This window comes from Panthera leo, chromosome D4 (assembly GCF_018350215.1).
Source record: "Panthera leo isolate Ple1 chromosome D4, P.leo_Ple1_pat1.1, whole genome shotgun sequence".
Classification (NCBI taxonomy): Eukaryota; Metazoa; Chordata; class Mammalia; order Carnivora; family Felidae; genus Panthera; species Panthera leo.
This window is the reverse complement of record NC_056691.1, coordinates 21,092,388-21,105,975: the sequence shown is the minus strand read 5'-3', so window position 1 is coordinate 21,105,975 and position 13,588 is coordinate 21,092,388. Positions and strand designations below refer to the sequence as shown.

At 42.4% G+C, this 13,588-nt stretch overlaps 1 protein-coding gene across 12 annotated transcripts in view; it reads right to left on the bottom strand.

Moving 5' to 3' along the window:
- The window catches only part of LOC122204905 (transducin-like enhancer protein 4), a 141,141-nt gene that overhangs the window by 105,936 nt on the left and 21,617 nt on the right, over nucleotides 1-13,588 (bottom strand). For 8 of the 12 annotated variants that reach the window (XM_042912727.1, XM_042912728.1, XM_042912735.1 and 5 more), the window contains exon 5: nucleotides 759-821. The exons of the other annotated variants lie outside the window; for them this stretch is intronic. In XM_042912727.1, the coding sequence (XP_042768661.1) occupies nucleotides 759-821 (63 nt within the window). The remainder of the gene's footprint in view (nucleotides 1-758; nucleotides 822-13,588) is intronic. 12 annotated transcript variants of the gene reach the window in all.

The following is a 13,588-nucleotide window of genomic DNA, read 5'->3' as shown; positions in this document are numbered from 1 at the left end:
TGATCTCTTTCTAGCACTTTCACCTCAACTTTGCTAACTACCAAAAGCCAACGAGCAAACCAGAGGAGGGGAAAAAAGCCACAAGGAAGCCACCGCGCACTAGAAATGCACCTTCCTGTTCCCACACAAGCGTGTCTGCGGACAGCGTGCGCTTCCACGGTGGTGAGCAAGAGGAAGCGTGTGAGCCATCCAACAGGCCGTGGCCATGCATGAAGGCTGCGGTACCCAGAGCACGGAGCCCACGGAGCCCACCCCGCGCGTCTTTTTCCAAGTGCACACACGTTGCTAAGACTTCATCGGGTAAGAAGTAACTTCTGTAAAGCAGCCGGCCAAAAGTTACATTACTTTGTCTGCTCCGGAAAGCACTTTCTACGGACAGGTCTTCCGCTGGCTCTTAATGCCCGGTGACAAAAATGTAGGACAAGCCCTTCTGGGCGATTTTTCAATCTACCCTATTAGATGCCATTATGAAAACCAGTCATAATTCTGAGCAACACTGTATCGTCCAATGACAGCAACACATTTTAACAATTGGATTTTGCTTCACACATTAGAAAATGTTCCATTATATGAACACAATTATATTCCGCTGAATGTTAATAAGATGTAGAAGTTGGAATGTGAACACTGTATCTTAGAAATGTGCCATACAAACACCAAGAGACTGACAAGGCCAAAGAGACAGTTCCACGATCTCTTTTCTGCAAAACCACTAAAATGGCACCTTCTAGCCCAGCGCCTCAAACCAACTGCCTTACCTCTTGGGACAGGAAGGGAATGACTTGTGCACAGATAGCATTCAGCCTCTTGACAATCTCTGCCTGTATAAAAATAAAAATAAAAAATAAAATAAAAAGGAAAGGAAAGCAATAAAGAGAACAGTCAGCTGGTTACACATTCCCGAAATATTAACAGGATGATATTAAAACACACTTTATATTCTGACTGGCGTATTTCCTAAGGAAGAGGAAAACTCTCATCAGCGAGCCCATTAAAAGGAGGCAGTGACAACAGTGCCACATTAATAGCACGATTTATTAACCAGCATTCATCTTAAAAAGTCAACCTTCAAGCACCAGGACAACATAAAAAGGAATTTGATTTTCATGACTGGGAATCAGTTTTCAAAAGTCTTCAATAAGACCCTTGTTAATTCTGACGTGTTTACTCATAAAACCTTGAGTTTTTGGAGTTTTGATAGTAAAGATACATTCTTCCTCCATCCCAATTTCTCTCAGTTAGTAACTCATTGGATTTCTACAGCTGTGGTCTTTGCTTCAAGTCCCCAACCTCCCAAAAGAATAAGTCAGGTAAGTTGATTAATTCAGATCCTTAGTTATAAATTGTTGGGAAATAGTGTATTTTCTCCAATCGTGAAAATCTCCAAATGTGTCCCGCCAGGGCTTTCACCGTGCAGAGGTGTAGAATACAGTAAAATTTTCCTAGACTTAGCAGAAAGCAATTTGTATGTATATGAAAACTAACCTTGCGAACGTTAATTATTCCTATACTATAGAGCTGTGAAGTTCCAGCAATATCTGGTAATATAGTCTAATCTCTAATAATTTAAGTATAGAAATTTTCTATCAATAGGATACTACAGTAATTAAAAAAAAAAAAGACATACCCCCCCCCCCGCCAACTTTTCTTTAAAAATTTACCCAGAGCTTCACTCATGTTTATCTTAATTTGTATTATCAGATGGCTCCTTATACACTTCGGTACGGGACATGTAAGCACAGGGTTTTTGTATACACATATATGCAAAATAGCTTATATTTTAATAACGGGGTGGGGTGAAGGACAGGAGAGAAGTGTTGAGAGGCAGAAAATGTAAAGCAATTACTATTCCTGAGACATTCTTAAAATACATTCCATCCAGGGTCAGTTTCTCATTTTATAAGAGGACAAAAATGCTCTTTTTCTTGCGAAGTCATTACCAGAATGACAGCGACACTCTACTTGTGCAATCTAGGTTTCCTTCTTTCATCAGCAACCCTTTTGACTTTGCAGCTATGCAATCTTTTAAATGCCAGCACCTTAAAAACTCTGCCAGCCAAGAGAAAACACAAATTCACCATGAAGGAAGTTTCAAACCTAAGCTTTCCACCCCAGCCTGCATTCCTAACAGGATGGACAAAAACCCAGCACCAATATGCAGCAGTGAATAAGGACCCAACTGCGCTGACCTGATTTAATTTACTGCACTGGCCCCATGGAGCATTTAGCTACCCTTTAAGAATGCTTAAACCACCATGAAAAGCTGCAGTGGGAATCACCAAACCACTCTCCACCTGGACGGACATACCACAGTGGTTATGGGGTGAAATTCCTGTGTGAGCTGAGAAAATAGAGTAGCATTCACCAGACCGAAAGCACTGCATCTCAAAGGCATTTGGTTGTTAAGCTTTTTGTAGGGAGAGGTGGAGGGGGAGAGAATAAAAGATAATGAGACACTTTGGGGCAGACCAAACTGATGATTCTAATGCTTAGAACCATCTGCCAAGCATATTTTCCTCATTATGTTGTTTACATAAATAAAATAGTCCCTTGCTAGGAGGGTTTAAAAATGTGTGGGCACATAAGAAAACGGAGTTCTTTAGTTTGCCTACATAATCTAGGCAATAAAAACTACTCTAAGGAAACTTACCCATCAGGCAAAATAAAGACCAAAAGGTATTTATTTGGCCTCTTCAATTTTGGACCCAGGCTATTTTAAGTCTGAGCAACTTTGGGAGGAAAAACAGCACACTGAGTATTCTTAAGAATAAATTTAAAAAGTTCATTTATTCCCGTATATTTAACATACATAACAGAAAAAGGGGAGGATCTTCCAAACTTTTTCTCTATAGGTCTCCTTTTGTTCAAAAGACTTCTTAATTTCTTTAAGTTGTCATGCCAATGGATTTTTCATGGTCAGGCTAATTGGCAGCGGGGGGGGGGGGTGGAGGGGGTGGTGGTGTGTGTGTGATTTCATAAAATTAAGCAGGTCATTCCTCACTTTGAAAGCTAAAGTTGCCTCGGAAACACTGCTGCTTCCATGGTCAACTAATTTTGCCTCTTTTGTCCCACAGGACCCAGCTTTAGGGAGGCATCATTTATTTACAGGCCTTTCCACTGGGCTTCAGTGATCAGCCAATAATACTGTGGACACACACTTCTAATGGCCTGTGTTTTGAAACTGAGTCTAATCTAATGGCGAGGGGCCCAAACTCCTTTTCCAGCACAGCCATTAAAGGATGTAGGTTATTGCTGTTGTCACCATTGATATTTGTCATTGTAATGTAATTAGGGCCCTAAAATGATGCATTACAGCCCTTGGCACAGCTTCTATTAAAATCTTTTCTTCTGCTCACTGAACTGCGACCTGCTTTCTGATGAATAACAGACAGACAGCTTTAGGGTAAGGAGCAGATTCATCAAAGAAGTATTTTTCAGCTTTGGGGAAAGAGAGGGGAAAAAAAATAAAAAGGCAACCTAGGAGGAAAAGCACTAGGGGAGGAAAAGCCACAATACACATTTGAATTTCATCTGACCACTTGAAATTCTGATTGCGTCTGATGAATCTTGCTTAGACAATATATCCCCAGTCTTCGAATCACATGGTTAATCAGGGCTCTAATCTGCTATCCATCAGCCTACGCCAGGGCTGCAGCTTCCAATCAGATTGATAGGTGATGTGGCTCATGCTTCCCTGAGCAAGTACATTCACAGATAACCCATTTCAACAGGCAAGATTCTGAAATACTGCTGTCAGGGCTGCTGGCTCTGTTCTCGTGGTATTCGAGGCCTTACGGACACTGCCAGACTATTGTCTGTAGATGCCCACGATATTCCAAAATGGCATCAATGGCCCCAGTGAAAGGACGATTGTGCCAAAACAAGACAAAATCATTTGTTTTCACAGCCATAATTTGTGAAATCCATTAATAATCTTTGATACTTCTATATTATGTCTTCCTCTAGCCATCAAGACGGTCATTTAAAAATAAGTTTTACATGTATTTTCCTTCTCTCAATTCACTACCATTCTATGAACTGCTCCTGTAATTTCCCACCTTTATGCCACCCTCCAATAAAAAGAACCAACAAATGACCACCCCCCCCACACACATGCACACAAAACCAACAAATTGGGCAAAATATTTTAGAAAAGGGCATCCTATGAAAATACCTTGGCTGCGCACTCAGCGCTTGGCAAATGAATGCTGACAGTCTAACTAACTAGTTAGTAATGGAACAGAAAAACACAGGCAAAAAGCTTTCATCCCTTTTTCCTTCACACTCCAACTCAGTAACTATCGGAAGATGTATTAACTACCTTGCAACATGGGAAAGCAACATCAGGCATTGAAAAGAATGCCACATTTCAGTCATTAGATTAAAAAAGTAACAAATCCTGGAGAACACGATATCAAATACATATTTTCTTTATCACTTACAACAAATGACATTAGTCATTTAAGTAAGACAAAAAAACTGGCTAAGCCTACCCTTGAATTGAATTACATCCCCTCAAATAGTTGTAATATAATAAAAATCTAATTTTTATTTAGATTACTTCCGCCTAGATGATTTCCTTAAAAAATTAAACAAATTTTATTTTTATGACATAATAAACTTGAAAGAAAGTACAGATAACTTTATTTTAGTAATCAAAGAGATGTATCAGAAGCAATTATTGGCTTAAAAAAACATTTCTTGGAGTTTTAGTCTCTCATCAAAATAGGAGCCATACTACTACCCAGTACTGTTGAAATAAAACAGAATAACAAAACATTACTAAGAAACCATTTTAGCAGCCCAATCAGAAAACAACAACAAAACACAACCAATTATAGTTTCAGAAGAACATTCTTGAAGAATAACATTTCACAATTAATTTGCTTTCTACACAGGTTTCTTCGCCAAAAACATTTTCAAGGGAGACTCCGTTTTTTTTTTAAGTTTTTATCAGGAACATACATTCACCAATTATATAAAACACTTCTAAAAAGTGATGAAAACGTTCTTCTTATTCCATCTGAAATCCTTTCTGGAGGACGTACAAATAATCTTGCAAGCCTCTCCTTCACCCAGAACCAAAGATTGTAATTTTTTATTTCAATCAGAAAATCAATTATCTTCATTTGTTCATTGATCTGTTCCAAATTTTCTAGGAAATGGCCTAACTTCGGGAACTGATCCTGCTTGCCCCTAGATTAAAAAGTCAGAGGACTAATGAGAAAGTCTTTCCGAATGACTAAAAATCCAGACTAAACATAAGGAAAAATACTCAAGTAGGACTATTTCTCTAAACTGACAATCCAGGTTTGATCTTGTCATCAAAACTGAACTTTACGTACGAAAGAAAGAACATGTAATGGACAAAACTAATTTTATGGATTAAAAAAAGAAAAGCCAGATTGGAATAAGGCATTGAGATCTAGATCAAAGGTACTGTCCACATTGCTGGCAAGCTGGTAAACTAGACGGCTAAGTTTTATTTTAGTTCACGTACTTATTTTGCACAAAATATCTTATATTGCTTAATAGAGCAATAAATGAAGTGGTACTGTTATAAGAAGCAAGTTAATAAAACATATATCAGTTTCCATAAAGGGCTGATTCAAACTAAGACTTTTTTTTTTTTTTTTTTTTTGGTGCAACTATTAAGACTTTTAAAAGCTGTCATCATCCCGCTTCCTCTAATAAGAAAAAGGTACTATCTTGGAGTACTCAATTAGTCTTCCCTTGAACGATATGAAAGTGCCAATATTCAACTAATTTTTAGCCACCACCCAACCTCCGCCTCCCCTAGGGAGTTGAACTAAAGCAATGATTCTACTGACAATAATACCGCAAAGCGGTGTCAATCTGCTTTGTGCTTTGAACTCATATTTATGCTAATTTACTGAGCGCTAAGTATGCTATAAAGTACCCAGTATGTTGTTCAGTTAATTGCATACAATGAAGTACCTCATTTGTTTGTCCTAACAAGATATATGGGTGCTACCATTTGTGGCGCCGGTACAAGAATACTCAGGACAATGCCTTTCCTGAAGAGTATGGCGGTATGCCTGCGTTTCATGAAAACTATTCCAATCTGTCCCTAAAGGCAAGGCTGTATTTTATTGAAGCTTTTTTGCAATGATTAGAAAAAAGTGCCCTTTCCTCTCATCTCTTGAGCTTTCTAGGTCTTTAAGGGAAATCCAGATAGTTGCCTATTATCCTTACTACACCTTCTGGGCTCTCGTTATTGTGTTTAAATACTACTCTGAGCGTTGAGAGTGATGTATTATCAAGGTTAAGAACAATGATCGTTGTGCCAGACATCCAATTACTCCTACAAGGTCAAATCATTTCGGCTCTCAAGTCTGAAAAACACTGTAACCAATGTTATCGTGATTATGTTCCATTCCACCAGAGGGGAGCGGCAGGGAAAATGGGGGAAAAAGATGGGAGGGACAAGTGGGATGTCAGGAGTGGGAAGAGAAAATGACCTTCTCTGGTGGGCTTAACTTTAGCCTTCATGGAACACGGTGTGCTGGTCAGAGAACCTGATTACTCTGAGTCCTATGACACTCATGTCAGTGTGTCATAGCAAAGACCTGCCTGCTACTTTCTGATTTCTTTTTTCTCATTCCCTGTTTCCAAATCAATCTCTCACACGCTCTCTCTTTTCACCTTACTGTTTCCTACTGACATAAACATACAAATGCCTTCGTAAGTCGATTTACAAGTAAGCGTTTTCATACTTAGTGATAATATAAGGGGACAAATATTCCTTGTGCCCATGGTAGGTGAGTATCATTTACCTTGAGTTTTCCCAACACTATCTATGTGATTAAACGGTATGTGGGAAACTTTGGATACTGGAATAAAACCAGCAAGACAAATAAAAATATTAATGGTTCTTCAAGTTCTCGTCAAGGATATGTACCTCCACGAAAGCAATAAACTGCCTTTCATACACCGAGAGCCATGCTCTGCTTCTCAGTCTATCCTCTTACGTTAGACTAAAGGCTTCCTGGTCCGTTTTCTTCTTACCTCCATTTTGCATAAAGTCTGTCTATATCTACGTTCTTCAGTATTTCTTTTTCTCTCATCCTTTCAATTCTAGCACGGCCTCTACTGGCTTCCCCTCGCCCCTGCCAATCATATAAAATCTCAAGTCTCTGAAGCCATCACTGTCAAGATACCCTTCTAGCCCCTTAGACTCTTTTCTTGCCTTGATAAATAGCCAGTTCCTATCAGAACCAGGCTGCACTCCTCTGCTGTTTGCACTCATACTGCTCGGCCAAACACCCCCACTACCAGCCGGGTCCAGGCAGAGCAGGCAAGTGAATCCATGGGCCTCTACCTGGCTAGAGCAGAAAAGAACAGCATCCCCAAGATGGGGGTGAATAACCCATGCAAGGATGAAGGAGAGACCCCGTGCCTGAAAGTCCCAGGACTCGCTGCCGACTCACCTTTTCTGTCTCAGCCCAAAGATACCTCAGGCATCTTCACTCCCCATCCTCTGATTCCTTCTCCCAGTCATTCTCTGGCCCACTACAGCCCTTTCTTCACTGCATTTATAATCATCTGAAATCATCTCACATGTTTTTGTTTACATGCAGGAGAGCAGTGCTCCTCAAACCTTAATGTGCATACTAATCACCCAGGAATCTTGTTAAAATCCAGACTGGAGTGAGGCCTGACCATCTACACTTCTAACAAACTGCAAAGAGACACAGGCGCTGTGGGTCTACAGGCCGCACCCTGAGCAGCAAGGCTCTCAGGGTGCGGTCTGCAGGCGGACCGCAGGCTCAGGGAAGGCAGAGATCTCGGTCTGCAGCCACCTTGAGGAGCGAGCAGAAGGCACTCACAAGGATCTGCTGAGTGGACAGAAGCAACCGCAGTTGAGTCAGGTGGCGGGATCTCCTCAGATCTCTTGCAAGCACACTAAAGTTGAGAATAGTCTGGAGCATTTCACCCAGAAAGGAGTATCTATCTGGAGGTCCTGCTTATACTCTGATTTGGTTTGTTTACCTTCCCAACACACATCTTTTCTGGCATTCGGGATGCCGTGCTGCTCAAAAAGAATAATAAGTAATCTCGGTGGGTGACAAGAGGAAATGCAAATCCACTCTGGACAATTCCTGGCTGATAAGTAAGTGACTAAAACTTCCATTCCAAAACCTTAGCAGGATATGTGTTTTAAAAAGTATTTGAGAAATACGATAAAGGCGATGCCACTCAAAGCTCCCTCCTGAGATTACTCACACCGGACTGATCACCTCACCCAGCTGAACTAGGCTATTTGTTAGACAGCACAGTGGGGGAGCACCTCGTATGCGGAGTTGGGTTAGATCTCCACAATGGTATCTTCAGAGTAAAACAGTGTGATAACTCTTAGAGTCCAAGGAAGGGCCCAGCCCGAGCCAGGCACTGGCAGCCATGCTCTCCAAGGAAGTACAAGAGCAGTTCCTGGTAATCAGCGCATAGTGGGTCACACGCACCCTCCCACACGTGCAGTGCCGTGCACACATGCCGACCCCACCCAGAAGGAGGACAGTCAGAGCCAAGCTTGGGGAGCCACGGTCACAGCCCCAGCACGAGGGCTCGGGCTCGTACAGAGAAGGCACCATTGGAATGCCTTCCAAACAAGGACCAGAAATCCCAGGGATCCATGCATAGATTCAAATATGCAAATCCCCTCCCCACCTTCCCTGACAAGCCTGTTTGAATACTCTCACTGGAGGGGGATGTTGTTCCCCTAGAACCTACTAACTCCTGATGCATTTTGTGTGTTCTTTGTCCTCCGTGCAACGTATCCCACACAGAAGTCCACCATCACTCAATGACTCCTCACCCAAACTCTCGTAATGACTCACATAGGTGTGAACCCCACAGGCTGGGAGAAGCCAGTGTTAGGCTGGTTAAGAAATTTAAAACAAAAAAAAAAAAAGGAGTCCCACAGACTGTTGTCTCTCTATATTCAGAAAAATAGCATTATCTCTACAGTCAGGCTCATATCTTAAAAAAAATTTTTTTTAAATGTTTATTTTTGACAGAGAGAGAGAGAGAGAGAGAGAGAGAGAGAGAGAGAGAGTGGGAGAGGGGCAGAGAGAGAAGGAGACACAGAATCCGAAGCAGGCTCCAGGCTCTGAGCTATCAACACAGAGTCCGACACGGGGCTCGAACTCACGAACTGTGAGAATGTGACCCGAGCCAAAGCCGGAAACTCAACCGACTGAGCCACCCGGGCGCCCCTCTTTCTTTTCCTTTTTAATACTTTACAGGTTGAGAAAATTAAAAGTACAGGAAACTCCTACCATCCCCTTTTGCTCCAGTATCCCTAGTTACTTTTCAAATGTATTTCAAGCTGCTTTTAATTAAATTGCGCAGGCAGTTTAAACATTTAAACGTGTACCTTAGAAAAAGCCAAACCAGGGGCGCCTGGGTGGCGCAGTCGGTTAAGCGTCCGACTTCAGCCAGGTCACGATCTCGCGGTCTGTGAGTTCGAGCCCCGCGTCAGGCTCTGGGCTGATGGCTCGGAGCCTGGAGCCTGTTTCCGATTCTGTGTCTCCCTCTCTCTCTGACCCTCCCCCGTTCATGCTCTGTCTCTCTCTGTCCCAAAAATAAATAAAAAACGTTGAAAAAAAAAAAAAAAAAAAAAAAAAAAAAGAAAAAGCCAAACCCACAAATGTATGGCTGCCTTTCTGTCCATTCAACAAATATTTGTTAGGCACCTACTATTTGTCAGGCCTATTTTAGGTGCTGAATGGAGACACGGGGGTGAACAAGACAAGTAAGTTCCTGCTGTCACAGAGTTCACAGTGCAGGAGGGGGAGACAGAACCAAACATAAAAGTATATGGAGAGGAATCTGAGAAACAAGAAGTGCTGAAGAAGGTAAAATGGGCGGGGGAGGGGGTCTAAAAGAGAAGCCTGGGATGGGACGTGGATCTGCTCTGGATGAGATGATTAAAGAAGGACAAATAAAGAACGGACTTGAGAGCGGAGATATGGCTGGAAGCAGCATCGCCCAAAGCAGGTTCCACACGGAGTTTGGCAGATGTTATTAACAAGTGTTGTATACGTAAAGCACTCCCTGACCAGATACCTCACGGAGCTCAAACAAAGTGAAACAGGTTCCTTTGCTGTTGGGACATCTCAGACCTTTCATTTGACAGTGTTTAGTCACAAAACTTTGGAAAGGAGGACAGAAAACACACGGCATCGATCAGACCTGTTTGCGGAAGCCTTTCCTCTCAAAGCTCTTAGAACGGATCCCATTTTGTGGGAAACACTGAGCTGGTTGAGGGTTTCCAGGCCTGACTTTACACTAGCATTACAAGTGGATCCTTCACAAACACCAACGCCCAGGCCTCACCCTAGACCCATGAACTCATGCTCTTGGAGGGTAGAACCCATGCTTCAGTATATTATTTTACAGCTCCCCAGGTGATTCTAATGTACAGGCAGAATTGAAAACCATTAAGCTAGAGCACAGGATGCGTGAAGTAAAAAACAGAGTGGAAAATAAGGACAGAAAGGGCTCATGAGGTCAGACCATGGAAGGTCCTGAATGCCACACTAAAGAGCCTGAACTTTATTTGCAAGGCAGCAAGGACCTACCAAGGGCATTTCTAGGAAAGCTGTGATAAATACCAGACAGGAGGTCAAGACATGCCAGTGCATTTCTGCCCTCCACCCCTTTCTTGCCACTGATTATACTTGAGTGGCTGTGGAAGGATAGAAGAGATTTATAACCACAAAACATACCACAAAAGGAAAGATGGAGGATGAAAGATAACTTCAGAATAGGAACAATATGAATTCCCACAGCACCACAAACTTAGGAAATTCAACAAGACATTTTCAGATACCAGCTCATTCATTCACTCCTACTCTAAGCTAGCAGCTGTGGTAGAAACAGCAGAGAATGCTGAACTGATCTGGACTCCAGTGTTTATAACCTAGGAAAAGCAAAGACCAAACGGAAATAAACGTGGTAACAGACAGCATGGGGCATCTAGGTGGTACACAAGAGAGCCCTAGATACGCAAGGGTGAGGACGAAAGAAATCCCTTCTGGCTGAAGTCTTTGAGGAAAGAGCCGCATGTGAACCAGGTTAATTCCGCAGTTCTCAATACCACTCTGCTATCCTACCAGGCACTGTGTCAGACACAGTCTGAGAAAAAGAGGAGTGAAACAAGACAGGATTCACAGAGCCCATAATCTAGCAAATGAAACAGACACTGAAAAAATACAAAATGCAGGGCATTTAAAAATGCTTAACAGAGGTCTCTGTTTCCCTGAGTAACTGAGGGTGAAATGAGTCTTATAGACAAAGGAGAGAGAGGCAGGGAAAAGGGCGACAACATTCCAAAAAGGATCGGCCTGTGGCACCCATGTGGGACATTCATATTCAACAAACAGGACAAGGGAAAGAAAGGGGGCAGCAGCAGCACAAGATGAGGCTGAAGAAGCAGATCCAGAACAGCCCAGCATATTGCGATTATCTCCACCCAGGTTAGCCTGTCATGAAAGTCACATATGGAGGCTAGATGTGCCAGTCACGATCATCATCGTCGTCCTAACATTCACCGAGTTTCCCCTGCACCAGATAGTTCACGTCAGTGCAGAACAATTCTAAGAGAACTACTCTGTCCTCATTTTACAGATAAAGCCAAAGAAGAACAACTCGGGTAAGTAATCTACCATGATCAGATAGCTGGAGAGAAGTAAACAGATGCAAGAATAACTGAGGGCAGATTCCAAGAGACTGACTGGGTGTGGCTAATGAGCAAGAAGGAAAGGCAATCATCACCTGCCTCCAGGTTTCTGGCTTGGCAAACTGGGTGGATGGTTCTGGCATTTCCTGAGATAGAGATCACTGGACCACGAGCAGGCTTGCGGGGGAAGATGTCGTTTGCAGACATGTTGAGTTTAAGTACTTGTGAGACACTGAAGGGAAATGAGGACTCGGTTACATACAACGGTCTCAGAGGAGAGATCCAGGCTGTAGAAAAAAATTGGGATTCGTCTACTAAGCAAAGTGGACAAGGTCACTGAGCAAAAAAGAGGATAAGAGCCATGATGGGAATACTGACTAGATTTCCAGGAGTGGAGAAGGGCCCCTAAAGAATAACCAAATACGGGGGCACGTGGGTGGCTCAAGTCGTTGAGCATCCGACTCTTGATTTCGGGTCTGGTCATGATCCCAGTGTCATGGGATCCAGCCCCAGGTCAGGCTCTGCACTGAGGGTGGAGTCTGCTTAAGATATTATGTCTCCCCTCCCCAGCTCATGTGCATGTGCTCTCTCTCAAAAGAAGAAAGAAAGAAAGAAAGAAAGAGAAGAAGAAAAAAAGAAGAAGAAAAAAAGACCTAATATGAATGGATAGACATTCAAGTCTCCCTGAGTCCCATAAGCCCCCATAAGGCTTGGTGACGGTGGGAGGAAAGGAGACACACTGCAGAGGGAAAATCAGCAGCATGTTGTGACTTCCCTAGACCTGGACAATAAGAAGTATGGAATCCATGACTCCAACATGTAAAGCCTAGGTATGGGGCTACCACTCATTAGGGTAGGGAAGTCCCAAGGCTAGTTTCAAGGTTTGTTGTGGGGGACAGTTATGAAAGGCAAGGGGAAAAAGCTGAACTCAAATGACAAAACATTCTGGAAAGCACACCGATACTGTGAATGATACAACTGTGGAGTCCCAAATCCTAAAATGACTCTATTTACTAGTCCAGCTGAACCATGACTTTAAGCAAACCCCTAAGTGATATGGGACTCTGCGTCTACACCCATGAAATGGGAAGAATACCCACTGCCCATATCTGGTGGGCAGAAATATTTATGAGGATACACTTATGAATAAAATCCCTTAAGGTGAGTAGTTCTGTTCTAAAACAGAACTGAGATTAGATAGTGCTACAAATTGAGTAACTGTATTGTTAGGTATCGATTCAAGCTTAGGCTCTTCCCGTCCCTCAATTAAGAAGCCATCCCTCACTAATTTATACTACACCAGGGAAGGGCTTCGGATCTAAAGGGGCAGGGTGGGGGGCAGACTCAATGGCACAGTAATAAGAGAATAGTGCCTCCCAATTGATCGGGAAGAGGAGAGAGGTCACAAGCCCAGCCCCAGAAAATGTGCTGCTTCTCCACTTTCTTGCACTATGACCTAGAAAAGACATTCTCAGTATTTATGTTTCGCTACTGGCAAAGGATCTCTCTTCCTCTTTTCTTGGTAAACAGATACTTGCCCTGGATGCAGTAAATTTTATATATAGTAGTAAAGAGTAAAGAATAGCAGGCTGCAGGGAAAGGAGGAGAGGTGCAGGGGAAGTCAGGCTTAATTTCAAAGCTTCTTGTAATTTAAGACTACAGAAAACAGGTGAGATTTATAGAAATATGTTCTTTCCATTAGATAGATGACGAAAACGAAAAACAAAAATTCTAAGTTATTAAATTAAGAATTCAGAAGTACTCAGAAGAATTTAAATGAGTTTTGCATTAACCAAAGAACAAACTGCAGTGACTGAACGGCTCCCCACTTGAGAATCTGTGTCAACTGCCTTGACTTAACTTACTATTTTTGCACATGTCCCT